General features: G+C 46.6%; 1 protein-coding gene across 3 annotated transcripts in view; it reads left to right on the forward strand.

Annotated features, from left to right (window-relative positions):
• The window catches only part of FNIP1 (folliculin interacting protein 1), a 275317-nt gene that overhangs the window by 70691 nt on the left and 187168 nt on the right, over positions 1-17458 (forward strand). For 2 of the 3 annotated variants that reach the window (XM_069199194.1, XM_069199196.1), the window contains exon 1: positions 5472-5689. The exons of the other annotated variant lie outside the window; for it this stretch is intronic. In XM_069199194.1, coding sequence (XP_069055295.1) covers positions 5577-5689 — 113 coding nt within the window. In that variant the 5' untranslated portion in view covers positions 5472-5576. Of the gene's footprint in view, positions 1-5471; positions 5690-17458 lie in introns of those variants that run through there. 3 annotated transcript variants of the gene reach the window in all.

The following is a 17458-nucleotide window of genomic DNA, read 5'->3' on the forward strand; positions in this document are numbered from 1 at the left end:
ATGCAGGGTCAAACGATATTCCCTTAAGAACGAATACACAGCACATTCCACATTCTGGCCCTCAGCAATGGCTATACGCAGTACCTTATTCAAAGTTCTCATAAATCTTTCCACTTCTCCATTTGCTTGAGGCCACCGAGGAGTAATTTTTCTATGCACAATCCCCCTGGACAATAAATAATCAGCAAAGTCTTGGCTGGAAAACGGAGGGCCATTGTCAGTACGAATCTCCTGCAATAACCCATGAGTGGCCATGATCTTTTCCAACCGTGGAATAACCTGGGCTGCAGTAATAGAATCTATAATTTCCACCTCCGGATATTTCGAAAAGTCATCTATCACAACAAAGGTGTGACGACCATCTGGCATACTGCCAAAATCAGCACTTGCTCTAAACCAGGGAACAGGAGGAATGGACTCGGTAATAATCGGTGAAGGCCGTTCACCAGGACCAACAGCCTGACACATCATACACCGACGTACCACCGCTTCACATGATCGTCCAGTCCCGGAAACCACACCTTACTTCTCAATCTGGTCTTAGTCTTCACCATGCCTTGATGAGAAGCATGGGCCAGTTCCACAACCGAATGTTGCAATGCCATAGGTATGACAAGCCTGTCTCCTCTCAACAAACATCCATCATGTGACATAGCCAGTTCTTGTCGAACTCTATGTAGCGAGGACAACATGGTATGTGCTGCAGCCGTCCGAAGAGCCAAGTTCCTCAAAAGGGAATGCCACTTTCCGGATGCCACAGCTGATATCACCAACTGCAAGCACTCATCATCCTTCGTGGCTAGCCGAATCTCATCAAGAGACATAGGCAGTGGGCGAGACCGTTCCACAATCAAACGTACGTATTCCTCAACATCCTCTGCATCTGCAACCTCACGAGACGTAGCAGGCCTGGCATGTCGTGACAAATAGTCAGCAGGATTCAAACTACCAGGACGAAATACCACCAAGAAATGATAATCTTGTAATTGCAAAATCCACTTCTCGATACGTGGTGGAGGCTTAGATGAGGATCCATTAAACAACGGAATCAAAGGTTTATGATCAGTATACACAACAAATGGCTGACCATACAAATATAGATGAAAATGTCTACAGCCCCAATGTACGGGAACGGCCTCTTTTTCAATCTGTGAATAGCGTTGCTCAGTCTCTGTTAAAGCTCTACTGGCATATGCCACAGGAGCCCATTCCCCATCCATCTGCTTTTGAGCCAACACAGCTCCCAACCCGGTAGGACTAGCATCAACCGACAGTTCTGATTCTTTAGTAGGATCAAAATAAACCAGGGTGGTATACTCAAAGTGCTGATTTAGTGGCCTGAAAAGCAGCTTCTTGATGAGGCCCCCACTCCCAAACAGTGCCAGCCTTAATAAGATCTGTCAAAGGTGCAGTCAAAGCTGTCAAATTTTTAATGAAACGCCCACAGTAATTCAGCATACCCAAATAACTGCGAACACCCGACACATTGATGGGAGCCAAAGCGGCTTGAATGTCTTTAACTTTATCCGGATCAGGCAACACTCCATCTCCCGAGAACCGATATCCAAAGAAAGCCACTTCTGATTGCAGAAACGAACACTTATCTTTGTGGAGTGTCAAACCATTTTCATAGAGCCTCTGAAATGTGGCTCTAAGTCGTGCAAGATGTACTTCCTTACTTGGCGCATGCACCAAAATATCATCACTGACATTGATGACCCCCGTCAGACCAGCAAGCACTCCACGAATAGTGTCCTGAAAAACTTCAGCAGCGCTAGAAATCCCAAAACTTAACCGTTTATAGCGCCTGAGACCCATATGAGTCGAAAATGTGGTGATGTCCCTAGAATCAGGATGAAATAGCAGCTGATGGTATCCTGCCCGTAGATCCATCTTCGAAAACCATTTCGACCCTGACACCTCAGCAACAAGGTCATCCACAGTAGGTGTCAAATGCCGTACACGCTTAATAGCGACATTGGGCAGGCGCATATCAACACAAATCCTCACCTCCCCTGGCTGACAGGGTTTCCTTGCAATCACAATGAGCAACACCCCATCGACCTTCTCAGTAATATCAGCGAGTTCCAGCTTCTTTAATTCTTCCTCCACCTTGGGCCTCAGATGGAATGCAACCCTACGATGCTTCAAAGCCACGGGTTGTATAGAGTTATCAATATGTAAATGCACCATACGACACTTCAAACAACCTATGCCTTCAAACAGTGATTGAAACTCAGTTATCAAATTCTCCACAGTCCCCAAATGAACACTGAAGGCAAAGGATATAAGTATAAGCTTTTCTGCAGTCCGGCAGCTTAATAACATGTCCGACCCCGTGGTGGTAACAAACACCCTTGCTTGTATCGACTGATTTTCATGAGACAATAACGTAGTAAACACCCCTGCCAACTGCAATGGTTTTGAAGATCCAAACGCATAAACCTGAGTTGTCGTGGGCCGTAAATGGGGCTGGAAAGGAATACGCTGCAAAACTGAAGTTGCTATGACATTGATGGAAGCACCAGTATCAATTAGTGCATCAACTTTATGACCCGCCAACAAAACTGAACATCTTGGTACTCGCTTCCGAGGATGCCCACTAGGCTGCAATGCGTGTATCATATGAACTGCACCTTCACCATTCTCATCATCATCCAAATCGTCATCGTCCAAGACAACGACCGGCTGCACCGAATGAACAGCCTTGAATTTCTGTGATCGAGAACGGGACACGAATTTGCAGACTTCAGCAAAATGATTGAGTTTCTGGCAATTGGAACATGTCTTGCCTTGCGCCGGACACACCCCTTGATGAGGGAATGAACCCCCGCAAGAATAACCGAAACGGGGTGACGTGGAGGTCTTGGACTTGTACTTCTTCCTTTCCCCAGGTGCAGTAGTAACAGCATTCATCAGCTCCACTTTGACCTGCATCTGCAATGCCGCTTCCATATGAGCTGCACGTACCTTGGAAAGCTCTTTAGACCGTCCCAACGTGAGAATGTTCACCATTGACATGCCAGGCACTTGTAGTATATGTTCCCTTAATTTCACAGAGGTACACCCCTGTATAAACTGCGCACATACTTCATCCTCCACATCCACCAAAGTACAGGTACGAGACAAATCCTGAAGCCTAGCATAAAAGGCATCCACTGACTCATGTGGAAATTGCCTCGCTTGCCGAAGAAGAAACCGTTCATAATCTGGATTTGCCAAAGGCTCAAAATGCGCAGTCAGTGCCTGTTTTAATGATTGATAAGTATATGGCGGACCCTCCTCAACTACTGATTGGCCCAACTTATGAACCGCCGCACCCCCAAGATGCAACAACATGGGACGGCATTGATCATTCTCCACAGCCGTTGCAGCAAAATATGTTTCCAATCGATCCACCCATTCCTTCCACCGGGCAGCGAGGGCAGACGGAGGGCCATCAATAACTAAAGGCTCCAATGCAGGGATAGATGCCATAATCACACCAACCACCAAATGAAAGTCCCAGGTGAATACAGATCTCTCTGTCCCACCAAACCCCTGGAACACTTTCATGGAGCCTCTAAAATCCAATTTCCAGAATTCCAGCAATGGAGGGCACACCGCAGAGTAAGAAGGTGCCAAAACTCACCCCTCACCAGGCACGAAAGATAAACCAACAACGCAGCCGGAGTGAACAGAAACTGCCACGGGCCTTTACCAATCACCCCGACAATCACTGCAGCACTGGCGAAGTCCTCCACACAGCAAACCTCCAGGAAAACGCCAAACGCGGCCCAGGCGGTCTCCAGGCAAAGCTAGACTCGGCCCTCACAGCGGCCCCAGGCAGCGTCGAACGCGGTTGCCCCAGCAACCACCCTCCAACCCGGCAGCTCAGCTAGTGGCGTCGCAGGAACAAAGCAACAGCGAGGCTCCCACAGGCACGAAGAAATCGGGAGAGCCTCAGGGAGACACACGGCGGGGCCACGAACCATCCTCGTCGCCAATCTGTGGTGTTCCAAAAAGGGCCGCAGAGGCGACCAGCAGTAAGCAGCTTACAGCAGGATAACGGTAACAAACGCACTCCACCAGGATATGATTTGTTGCTCCACACACCTGGGAAAACCTCCCCAGGGTATTTATTGGCCAAACAATTAATTAAACAATTAACTACGTAACGGACTCTACCATCGAAGAATACCACTAGAGGGGGAATTAAAGCCATTCCCTTTCACTAATTCTTCGATGGAAGAGCCCATACACAAAACATAACAATGCCCCAGCTGAGGGTTGTGTGCCCCTATGGGGTGGGTTAAACATGAATTGCCCTTACTGGGCTCTCAATGGCCCAGTGTCTTCGCGCCAGCTTTGGTGCTCTTTTCGTCCCATTGAGGGGGTAACGGGATACCCCTCCCCGTGTTAGTTTGCCGCTAAAGACGGTAATTTCTGGGTCCCCGGCGGCTGTTATTGCGCCGGCCCCCAAAAAAGTAGAAAATTGAGCCCAGAATAAACGCTTTGAAATGCGCACTCTTCTTGGCAGTGCTTCTGTGTGTTTGCGCAACAGTGGCTTTGATCAAGCATCAAATTAGGTTGTTAGGCAGTAAAGCCAGTCCTCATTAAAAAAAAAAGCCTGCTCGTTATTGTTGTTTACACTTAGTGCCCCGACCAATGGCTGCAGCTGTACGCAGTCCATGTATTTTGGTAGAAATATAAATGACCGAACATTTCACGCAGTTTTCATTTTTGTTACAACTTACAAAAAGAATTGATTTGAACGCTCGACGTTTTAAATATAAGCAAGAAACGCGGGCTATTAGTGCAGCTGTGCCGACGTGGGTGGAGGGGGAGCGTGACACCCACGCGCACTGTAAACGATGCCCCCCTGGCGGATGGACTCGGGGGGTGCTGAAATGCTGCACGTAGGTGAATGCCTGGGGCCGCCTTGTTCAGCGCAGATCTGGGTGGCATGGGCTGACAGCTCGCAGTCACATGATGGCTGTTTAGTGCCTGCGCTCCCCACTTGTCTGCCGCTGCCCGTCAGCGGGGCTGAGCTCGGCATCCCGCAGCTCCCAAGAATGCCACCAGGAGGTGGGGAGGGGGAGAGTTTGACAGGACGCCGCGGCCCCCCTCCCGGACAGCATCAGCCTGAATGCCTGACGGATTTGGAGCCGGGAGCTGCAGCACGACAGCTCTTCTTGCCAGAGGAGCGCGGTCAGGAGGTTGGGCCCGTATCGGATTCTCAGAGAGGGGATAAATTGAGGTGCCCCAGGCAGGCTACCCCGAACCGCCAAAGCCAGGGTGCGTGTGTTTCGATGGCTCGCTTGTTCGCGACAGTGAAGCCCTGGCACAGGCAGCCACGGAGGGGGGAAGAGCCCCCGTTTCCCGTTGCGAGAATGCTGGGCGTTTTAACAGGCCTGTCACGGACAGTTTGCTGGATGTGAGCTGCTGGGTAGCGCGATGGATCTGCGCGCCAAGGGGCTGTTCGGCCGCTCACGTTTGTGAGGGCTGAGCAGGTTGTGTTGCAGCATGGCGAGCCCTTTGTTGTTCCACCCAGATCCCCCAGCAGGTCACCTGACAGTCTTGTGGTTTGTGGATGAATGTGGCTCAATGCTATAATTAACCCCGGCCGGCAACCACACAGGCTCGCAGGCCTCTTCTACGGAGATCTTGGAAAAGTGGAACTGCACAGGGGAACAAGCATGGTACCCAGGTACAGCAGATCATTACTGTAAATAAGCTGGCTGTGGTTAGTTCGTGCTATCGGCAAAGGAAAATGAGTGGGCTACTTCAGGAAATAATCCTATATTATATGCTAAATTATAGTGTTTCAGATAATCTTTTACTAACGTTTACATGTGTTTTTTTTTTATTTTTTTTTATTGTCCTGCGATTACCACAACGTCTGAAAGATGCCTTCTAGATAGCACGCCATAAAGGCAGAATTGTCGTAAATACTAATACTTTTTATCAATGGGACAATTTATTTTCTCCAGCACACGGAACCTCTTCTGTGTCCATTGTCTGGCTAACACATACATATTTATCGCATACATGTTTAATTTTAAACCTCATCGCGTACTATTTGTAGTGCTGTGGGTTTTTAAACTATCCTTCCATTTCATTATCCTCCTTTATATCCTTGAGTTCATATGCTTTGAGTAAAGAAGCCCCAACCTTCAATCTTCATCTCCTGCTGTCGAATACCCCTGGCACTGTGCTGTTTCTCAAAATGGACATAGTAAATTCTGTATGCCGCTGCCTTCCAAGAAAGTGAAATATTAACATTAGAAATTATTAAAACAGCTGTCGTTTAGGTTAATTGTTTTAAGCTAGCTATTGTATTTTAAAATCATTTACTTTGCACTACAAAATTGCTAAATTCGAACTGTTAATAAAAAATTGACAGAACGTACCATTAATACAATCTGTTAACCCACTAATTTCAGTGATCTCACACTAGATGCTTTATTTACTTTTCGATATTGAGCATCCCAAGTTACTTTTGTTTAATCTGTAAATATTTTAATGTAGATGCTTTGTAATGTAATAGTTGTAGTTGTCCTATCTAGCGATCTGAATAAAATTCTGAAGATTCCCCACTTTTAACATAATGTGTGATTCTAGGGAAATCACTTTGCCGTTGTCTCCTTTCCCATATGCCAGCCACTCTCCAAAATGACTAGTATCTGTATGATGCGAGATGCACTAATAATCAATATCAAAAGACCACTCACATTCTGATATAGAAAAGTACTGGAATCGTAAAACGTGTTCGGATTCTGAAAGCAAACCAGGTCACGGAAATTATGCCAATGTGCAATGTAAACCCTCTAAAAATAACAAGTGCAAAAACTGGTAGTGCTTAGAGACCGTCAGAATGCTGTTATTAAACACCATGCAAGTAACATGTTTTACCAGTTCCAAATGGCAATTGTGCATTTAACATGATTTCAATACCTTAATGGTGACACATTCATCCAAAAGGGATGATTTATTGACCATTCTCTTAAATATGTATCTCTACAAACCGAATCAAATTCTGTTCTTTGTTGGAAACCTCGGATCCACATATAAAGGGTACTAAAGGCACTGTAAAGAGCTGCAATCCCATACCAATGGCAGATTACGTGATAAACACACGCCACATAACCACAAAAATATTTTCCTCACTGATTAATCCTTCCATTCTCTTATTACACATCAACCCATTCGAATGTCCTTTTGGGTTGGAAGCATAAGAGATATCAAAGCAATTAGAATGATCAAGCATGACCCTCCTCTTCTACCTCTCTTTCACACCTCTCTGCCATTTAATTAGCCCCTTTTCATATTTTTAAAAGGGACTTGGTCAGCAAAGACTCCAACAGAACCCATCTTGGCACAACATAATATGCTTCATACCCCGTTCTCCTTCTTCGTCCTTCACCTCTTTTGCAGCCCCTCTTTTCTCATCGTATGACTCTTCGCAGATTATCGTGTTGAAGTTTCCTTTTGACCATGTAGGCCTTACCCAGACCCCCAACATGACTTCACATTGCTTTGTTTACTTGCTTAGTTACTGTACATTTGAAAAACGTACATGTATTTGACAAACGTGATTGACATGAGTTTTTGGTCTTTAGTTTAATGTGCTTTGTTCCTCCTTGTGGGGAGTTGGAATCTTACATTTGCTATCAATTCAGGAAAAGCTTGCCACACCTGAATCCCTTCTACAGCACCAGAGGTTACAAAGCGCTTTAGTAGTGAACAGGTGCTTGCTGTGATGCCTACAGGTGCTTTTATGGTTCTTTTAGGATCAAGTTCCACTCCTGGATTGCTTGTCACTAGTACTAGAACCTCTGGGCATAATGCTGTGGGGGAATGTTATCCACTTACAAAATATAGGATTCCACACGCCTTATTAGGATTGCTTTGGAGACCGGCGAACACGTTTGAAAATGCCATATTGCCATGAACCCAGGTATATGAACTCTACAGGAGATATTTTCGTCCCCTGACGTTGCACAGCAGTACAGTACTCTTACATTTTCGACCATGGCACACAGTGGATACAACAAAGCATTCTTTACAAGTATTTTCAGATTAAAATGACCTTAGATCTCTGATCCAGCTGCTGGCCAGCAGAGGAATGGCCTAGACCCCCGGCCTGATGGACAAATATATGCCCCCTGCTATCTAACCTTTGCAGATTAAAGTGTCGTGTTTAATTCTACCATTCTCTAGCTGTACCCCTTTGAACTTAACTTCCATCCCGCCCACTGTTCACATTCTGGCCATTTTTAGATATTCGATGGGGCTGTTGTGTAGTCTGGCCTTGGCACAGCAAGTGCGCATCTCTTTGCCTGTACTTTGAAATCTCTATCCAGTTTTTTGCAACTATATTGTTCCATTCTGTTTAGTTGGGGAGCTCAAAAGAGATTTGTCTAAATCTCCATGAGCTAAGCTGGGAGCTATCCAGGTCGCAGTAAATGTCAAATGGCTGATGGCTCAATTCCAACAGAGGTCTCGAAGGTGAACGTGCAGTTATGCTGCCGCAGTGGAGCTCTGTATAGATTGGTTTCAAGACCTGCTTTTAGAGGGCCGTCGTTTACCGCCAGAAAAAAAAACATAGTGAATAAAGGCAATGTTAATATATTTCTGTATTTTAATATTAAGTAAAACATTTAACATAATATGGTATTCCATTTTTATTAGAATTCCTTTCCCTTCTTCTGAATGACATGAAGATCTGCATGTGTGCTCTTCCTGAATATGTGGTCGTCTCTGATTATGCCATAAAGAAATACCAAAAGGTAGGGAAGAACAGAACCACACAAGCGCACCTTTGTTTCTTGTTGATGCTAAAATGTAGGCCAGCAGTTCTAGCCTTTTGACGTCTTTAGCTCCCCACGGAACCCCTACTGGAGTCCGCGGGTCACCCACGGAGACATTTTTGAAACCTGGGAATACCTTCCTCGGATTTGTTTATGTAGCGACTACTGCTGTCTGATAGTCATTCTTGTTGAGCAAAGGGGCGCTCCTTTCTGGATCAGCAGGGTCAGGATAAACGTCCAGCGATGCGAGAGGCAGGTGTGACAAGGCTGGCGAGAGCCCCAAAGAAGCCCTTTCCTTAATCCAGGCTGCCCTAACATCACCCGGGCTGTAAATCATTGTTCTTAACATTGGGCACTGACAGGGATGGCCTTTACAGGACTATTATTTCTACGGGGCTTGCATGATTTTGCTGATATCATGGGATCGTGGGCTTTGCACAAACAGGTCCTAGCAGTGTTGGATGTATGTTTTTTTTATTCATACATTTATTTATGTTTAAGTTGCGTGTCGCCCACCAAGGCAGTTCTGCGTAGCAGAAATGATCGTAAGATGTAAATGACCGACTTCTTGACTCCAGTTTTTTTTCTCGGTCTCCGTGTAATGCTATATAATTAGTTTGCTTGGTTTTTTAAAAATACATTTTAACCGCAGATCTCTTAGTTGAAAAATCAATTAGAATTTGTTGGTAATTAACAGATTTAAAGAGGGAGGGCATTGAAAAAGTCTCCCGGCTTGTATTTGCTCCAAAGATATATTATTGTTAATTATGACCAAATACGTGCATTGTTTGGGGGCCTACACCTTCCTTTATTGTTGCACCGCACGGCGGTTTCTGCGGTGCTTGTACCGTTAGTTGTCGAGCTGCTTGGTAATATGATTTAACCCCTGGCAGGTGCTTAAAGCAAGTAACCTAAGGAGAGGTTAAGAAGTAAACAGGTTAGTTTACCTTTACCGCATTTGTGCTGCTGCAAGTAGCACATGTTTTATATATAGCTCACTCGCGTGCCCATCATGCGCTTGCACATTTTCCAAAGCTTTGAAATCTTAAACTGTGCCTTCTACGGCTGTCATTCAGAAAACACCTGTCGACAAAACGAAATAACCACTATCCGCATAGAATGCACTGTGATAGCAGGAGGCCTTTTATGTTCACGAAAAGTAAACGCCCGTTATTTTTCCGAAGCGGTGGCACACAGAACTCCCAGCCTTAAGAAGTACGGGGATTGGGCCCTCGAAAGAAGTGCCTGAAACTATATTCACACAGACGTCAGGTCAGCATCTGGTAGTGGAGCTCTGGTCTTCCGGTCTAATGGGAAAGTTGTCAGCTGTGAAATCAGTTTTCCAGGCTGGATAACATCGATTATGGACTTATTGGAAAGGTATGACGTTCCTGACAGTGCGTAAATGTCCGGTCAGGGGTTGTGTTTCTTCCGAGTTTTTTTTTTTCGAAGTCTAAGAGCAGCGGTACTGGAAAGGCAGTTATATTACAAACACCCTGACATACCTCATTGAGCCTTCAAACAGCACTACTACCAGTCATTCTCTAATCATTCAGTCTTGTCAGTTTTGCTGTACTTCTCACTTGTCATGTATGTAACCCACCAATGTGAGGCTTATGACCTAAGCATGGAAAATACTGTTGTGGTTAAAACGTGGGCTGAGATTTTGGACCTTATCTGTAGGGCGCAGCAGTCTTTGATAATGCTCTGAAATTACCTTACAGGCATGGGTGCCAGTGTGCGAGCATGTACTGCAGATGTCAAGGAATTTGCGATTTAAATTGATTCAACACAAATAACAGGACCAGAACATTGCTCATCTGTGATGAGATATCAAATGAAGGGCCAATAGTGGCAAAGTGATCCAGATTCCTAAAACATCAGCCACAAGAGCTATTGTGAGTACCATATTTGAGCCCCACAGATTGGCAAGTGTACTTATGCTCCAACTGCGTCCGCTTGGTCTAATCCTAGCTAGAACAAGCATTAGAAAAGCCAATAGGTCTCATCTATACAAGAGCTATTGGCTTTGGCAATGTGTTTTGCCACGTTGTACACCAGTGTGGTTGCTGTTCAGAATGGCTAAAACTTAGGGGTGTAGAGTGTTAGAGTGGAGTCGGGGAGTAGAGTGTCATAGAGTTGATTTGTTGGAATGTCGTAAATTGGAGTAGGAGGAGTAGAGTTGAGTGGAGATCAGTTGTTAGAGAATGTTGTGGAGTGAGGTGGAATAGGGTGGGGTGGGTTGGAATAGATTGAGGTAGAGGGGTGGATTGGAGTAGAGTGGATTGGATTGGGCTAGAGTGGGATGGATTGAGTGGGGTGGACTGAAATGGGATGAAGTGGATGGGACTGGGGTGGATTTGAGTGGGGTGGATTTGAGTGGGGTGGTGTAGATTGGATTTGGATGGGTGATTTGGATTGGAGCGAAATAGCTGGGGTGGATTGGAGTGGGTGGATTGGATTCACTGGATTGCAGTGTGGGATGTGTGAGTTGGATGTGTTGGAGAGGGGTTGAGTGGATTGGAGTAGGGTGGGTTGGATGGATTGGGGTAGATTGGATTGGATTGCAGTACTGTAATGGATTGGAGTGAGTGGCGTAGATTTGAACGAGTTGCACTAGAGTGGGATACATTGGATTGGAGTGGGGTCGGTTGAAATGGTGTGGGGTGGATTGCATTAGGGTGGATTGGAGTGCATTGGGGTAGATGGATTGGATTGGAGAAGGGTGGACTGGATTGGGGTGGACTGGATTGGAGTGGGGTAGGCTGTCTGGATTGGAGTGTGGTGGACTGGACTGGGATGGGGTGGGCTAGATTAGGGTACAGTGGGTTGGAAGCGATTGGGGTGGGTAGAATTGAAATGGGTTGGACTGGACTGGACTGGACTGGAGTGGGGTTGGGTGGGTTGGATCCTGGGGTGTGGTAGATTGGACCAGGGTGGATTGCATTGAGGTTAGATGTATTGGCTTGGTGTGGGGTGGGGTGGATTTGAGTGGAGTAGGTTGTGGTGGATTGGATTGGTGTGGGATGGATTTTATTGGTGTGCAGGGATTGGATTGGAGGGGGTGGACTGGACTGGAGTGGAGTGGATTGGACTGGAGTAGGGTTGATTAATGTGGATTGTATTGGACTGGAATGGACTGGGGTGTTGTCGGTGGACTGGAGTGGAGTGAGGAGGATTGGAGTAGGGTGGGTTTGAGTGGGGTGGGATGGACTGGAGTGGTGAGGCCTTGATTGGATTGAAGTGGGATGGATTGGAGTGGGATGGATTGGATTGGATTGGATTGGAGTGGAGTGGTGTGGGTTGGGGTGGTATGGATTGGATTGGGGTGAGATGGATTGGATTTGAGTGGGGTGGGGTGGACTGGACTGCATTGGATTGGAGTGGGATGGACTGAAGTGAATTGGAGTGGATTGGATTGTAGTGTTGTAGATTGCGGTGAGGTTTTAAGTATTTGAGTGGGTAGATTGGACTGGATTGGAGTGGGGTGGACTGGGTTTGGGTGGATTGGATTGGATTGGGATGAGGCAGAGTGGAGTGGGGCAGAATGTTTTGGATTGGAGTGGGTTGTTTGGGATTGGAGTGGGGTAGGGAAGGGTGGAGTGGAGCAGGTTGTTTTGAATTAAAGTGGGGCAGACTGAAATGGGCAGATTCGATTAGGGTGCATTGGAGTGGGGTGGATATGGTTGGTGTGGGGTAGATTTTAGTAGGAATTGGCCAGTTTGGAGTGGGATGAATTGGGATGGCGAAGGTGTGGACTGGATTTGGTGAGGTGGATTGGAGGCCGGGTATTGTTTTGGATTAGAGTGGTGCAGATTGGAGTTGGACAGATTGTTTTGGAGTGGAGTGGGGCGGATTGTTTTGGATTGGGGTCAGGCAGATTGGAGTGGGGCAGATTGGAACGGGGCACATTGTTTTGGATAGAAGCGGGGCAGATTGGAGTGGGCATGATGTTCTGAAGTAGAGTGGGGCCGATTGTTTTGAATAATTTGAGTGGGGCAGATTATTTTGGATTAGAGTGGGGGAAATTGCAGTGGAGCAGATTAAATTGGATTTGGTTGGGAGGGGTGGGGTGGATTGGACTGGATTGGGGTGAGTGGAGCAGATTGAAGTGGGGTAGGTTGGAGTGGGGTGGATTGGGGTGTACTGCATAGTTGTGTTAAAGCATCATTTGATAAATTACACATAATAAAGAAACATTGCACTGCAATATTTTGAACAAGATAATCGTTTGATAAGAGTGCCCAAGAGCAAAAACAAAATAAAGCATGAGTGGAAAGTGAGTAAGGAAGACTTGACAAAAAAACAGAAAGTTGGCTGTAAAGAAGACACTTCGCAATTTTGTTTGTCCTGCTGGGCACGTTTATGCCGGTCACAGGCCTTCTGTTTAGAGGGCACTAGAAGTTAAAAAGAGAAAAATAGTACCCCGATCACATCAGGAGCAGCGGACAGGCACTGATTAAGTTGAATCAATCAGTGCATGGTCTCTGCGTTACAGAGAGGAATAGAAATAATGCCAGGCCTGACGTGGACGAATTACGAGGCTGTAAAGCAGAGTGCCAGGCAAGCCAACAAATGGTCAGCCACAGGCAGGCTCCAAGCCCTTTACTGTACAAATCAGAGTCTTGCAAGCGAGACACATGCACTAGCGCATGCACTCGCAAGGCTCAAGCCTAAAAAAGGAAAACAACTTCCTATTTTGGAGGCCTGGGGTTTCTTCTAGCACAACATGGAACACTGCGTAGTGGAAGTTTATCGGAGCCAACTATATTTTTGTATTTGAGAGCTGGCTAAATGGATTACCACATAAACAATCTAGATTAGGAGGGCTGTACTGTCAGATAGTTAGAATCTAGATACGCTGTTGTTGCTTGACCCTTCTGGAACAAGAATTGAAAAAGCCAATGTGTCTCGCCTCGGTCACACATTTTCCAATGCTTTTTGCTGATGCTATGCAGCATTTTTGCAGAGAATGTGCTGCATTGAAAAAAGAAAAGAAAAGGGTCAATGATTCAGTCACTACTGGCACCCCTGTCATTCTGTAAGCGCAAGAATGCGTAATGATGCATGACTCGGTCAGAATGACATGGGAGGCATTTTGTAGGTCGAGCCTGCGTTGGCGCATGCAAGACTTTTGCGTTCAATCAAAGACTTGGAACCAGTTTGTTTTCCACTTGTACGCCTCAGTGCCACATTTCTTTGCTGCCTCATAAGTGGCCAGCAGAGACTGTCACTTCCGTTCTTCTCTGTGGAGAATGGACCAAGCACAGACTGATTCATCTCAATTAGTGCCTGTCTGCTGCTGACCATTTGATTGAGATACTATTTATTTCAGTGCTGCTACCTGATTTTTCTTTTTTATTATCAACATGCTTCTGCCAGGGAGTAGATTTCAGAAGATGGCTTATATGCAGTAGAGTTGTAGCCATTCACTTTTCCTTGTTCCGTTCTCTTGCTGGACCACTCCTCTATTGTGTGCCTGGTGAGTTCCCTATTTGCTCGCTCCTATGTTTAATAGTAGTTAATGTCCCTACTTAGGAATGATGGAAGCCTGGGTTGGCTGTGCTAGGATTCAGTCTTGTGACTTGTGGATCACAGATTGTGTTGGGACATATGTTGGCACTGTCCCAGTTGGAGAAATACGAGGTAGCTGATCAGGTTAGTGGTATGTTATACTTAAATGTACTCCCCCCCCCTTACTCGTGATTAACACTCTGCAACAGAAATACGATTTTTGTCCTCTAGAGCGCCCTTTTCCCAGGCCAGAGGAGAGGGGGCTTAATTGGCTGTTCCATGCCTGATGTGAGGTCCTGCTCCAGCAATGACACCCTCCACTTGCATGTGGCTCCAGAATATCTAGCATGCCCTGATGTAGTCTTGTTTGTTGTGAGTCCATAGCATAGGACCACGGAGGCAAGCGGCATTTAACTGTTATTGGGCTTCAGCCTTACTTGTCAGTGTGGCAAGCGGCATTTAACTGTTATTGGGCTTCAGCCCTACTTGTCAGTGTTAAGTACATGCACATACGTCACCCCACTGAGGCTTACCCTTTTGGCTTTCTGTTTATTTTTGCCACTACTGTGTGCCATTAGCCACAAGCATTTTTTTTCTTTTGCCAATGCTGTGCACTGTTGGAAACATGCAATAGCAAATCGAAAAGGTTGTCTAATGCCTTTAAAATGTGACACCTATTGACTTTGCCGATGCTTGTTTTAAATTAGCGATCAAAAACGTCAGACCACCCTTGGATCAGTAAATTAAAAATATATATATTAGCATGAAAGTGCTTTTTGAATTGCAGAGTGGCTCAGAAACAAATCACTCCTGCACTTACCTCCAGAAACATTAAGTTAAAAAAAAAAAGGAATGCAAGGTGGGGAGCAGTAGAGGAGGGGTTGAGAAGCAGAAGGAGGAGGGGGAAAGCAATGGTGAGTGGCCGGTGGACGATGGAGCAACAGAGGAGTCCTTTGTGAAGAGGCATTGAGGGCTTTCTGGAATGCCGAGCAGCCCAGCAGCAAATGGCAGCTTTTGGGCCCTTCCAGAAAAACCCAGATGGATACGGGAATAAAGGAGGAGGAGGAGGAGGAGGTGGTGGTGAGTATTTGAGATGGGTGAAGCAGCACACAAGAGAGAGCAAGAAAACTTGCATTCTAGAGGAATGTTTAATGAAAAAGTAGTTCCCTAAATGTTAACAGCGGAAGGATGCAGATAGCTCAACTAACAGATGGTAACGAGGTTATGCTCTAGGTGAAGGACAAACATATAAAGAAGACAAGCTAAGGAATAACAAGCAACTGAGTGGCAGTAAAGCCAGCCGATGGTAAGCAGCGTTAAGCCCATTGTAAGTTTTTGAAATGGGCCACGATAATCTTTTGCCTAAAACAGTTTGATAAAAACAACAGATGATGGACAGAATGCAGAACAAATCAAACATTCAACCCCAGTCACAGATCTGGGTTTAATCCATCAGTTTTTTTGCTTGCTATGCCATTCCAGTTTGGACCCGGCCATATGCAAATCAGTATTGACCCTGTTCCCCATGGCAACAGCCCAGCCCGAACTGCCAGACCAGGTCCTCCCTGGATTAGAAACAAGCATCCTGGGACCGGTTTCAGGGTATCAACCTTCATCAGCCAGGCTTGAGAGGCAAGACATAAAAAAAACCCTGATGCTTCCACCAGATGAAAGACAACATTTAAAGGCATTAGTGTAATTTGGCAACCTAATGTATTATGGCTGTTGTGAAGCAGTTGTGTTAATTACTTGACAAAAAGAGTAACAGCTAAAATGTAAATAATATGCACTACATGGTCATTCCTTGCGGAGAACTGGGTTGGTCATAGATTGACCCATCAAATGGCCTCATGTCGATGGGGTGTTTAGGCTATGTGTTTTGCAGTTATTTTAAAAAGTTGATTTAAAAAAAATATAATTATCTGAAGCCTATTTCAATCAATCAATCATGGTATTTATAGAGCGCGCTACTCACTCGTGAGGGTCACAAGGCGCTAGGGGGAGGGGTGGGCCACTGCTGCTCGAAGAGCCAGGACTTGAGGCGCTTCCTGAAGGCGAGGTGGTCCTGGGTAGTCCTGAGGTGGGCAGGGAGGGAATTCCACATCTTGGCTGCCAGGTAGGAGAAGGATTTCCCTCCAGCGTTGGGACGGCGGCGAGAGCAAGGCTGGTAGAGCGAAGTTGACGGGTGGGCGTGTAGAAGGCGAGGCGACTGTTGAGGTATTCGGGGCCTTTGTTGTGGAGGGCTTTGTGCGTGGGTGAGGAGCCTGAAGGTGATCCTTTTGTTGATGGGTAGCCAGTGCAGGTGTTTCAGGTGGGCGGAGATGTGGCTGTGGCGGGGTATGTCGAGGATGAGGCCTGCAGAGGCGTTTTGTATGCGCTGAAGACGTTTCTGAAGTTTTGCGGTGGTTCCTGCGTATAGGGTGTTTCCGTAGTCCAGGCGACTTGTGACGAGGGAGTGGGTCACAGTTTTTCTGGTGTCGGCGGGGATCCAGCGGAAGATCTTTCGGAGCATGCGAAGTGTGTGGAAGCAATAGGACGAGACAGGGTTGACTTGCTTGGTCATGGTGAGAAGGGGGTCCAGGATGAATCCGAGGTTGCGTGCGTGGTCTGAAGGGGTTGGTGCGGTGCCCAGGGCCGTGGGCCACCAAGAGTCGTCCCAGGAGGACGGGGAGTTTCCGAGGATGAGGACTTCCATCTTGTCTGAGTTCAGCTTCAGGCGGCTGAGCTTCATCCATTCTGCGACGTCTTTCATTCCATCCTGCAGATTGGCTTTGGCGGTGGCTGGGTCTTTGGTGAGGGTGAGTATCAGCTGGGTGTCATCGGCGTAGGAGATGATGTTGATGTTGTGTTTGCGAGTGATGTCGGCGAGGGGGCTCATGTAGACATTGAAGAGAGTAGGGCTGAGCGAGGAGCCTTGTGGGACGCCGCAGATGATCTCGGTGGGTTCCGAGCAGAAGGGCGGGAGGTAGACTCTTTGGGATCGGTCCGAGAGGAAAGAGATTATCCAGTCCAGGTCCTGTCCTTGGATACCGGTGGAGCGGAGGTGGGTTATTAGGGTGCGGTGTCAGACGGTGTCGAAGGCAGCCGAGAGGTCAAGGAGGATGAGGGTGGTTGTTTCTCCGTTGTCCAGCAGGGTTCGGATGTCGTCTGTA

This window comes from Pleurodeles waltl, chromosome 7 (genome assembly GCF_031143425.1).
Source record: "Pleurodeles waltl isolate 20211129_DDA chromosome 7, aPleWal1.hap1.20221129, whole genome shotgun sequence".
Lineage (NCBI taxonomy): Eukaryota > Metazoa > Chordata > Amphibia > Caudata > Salamandridae > Pleurodeles > Pleurodeles waltl.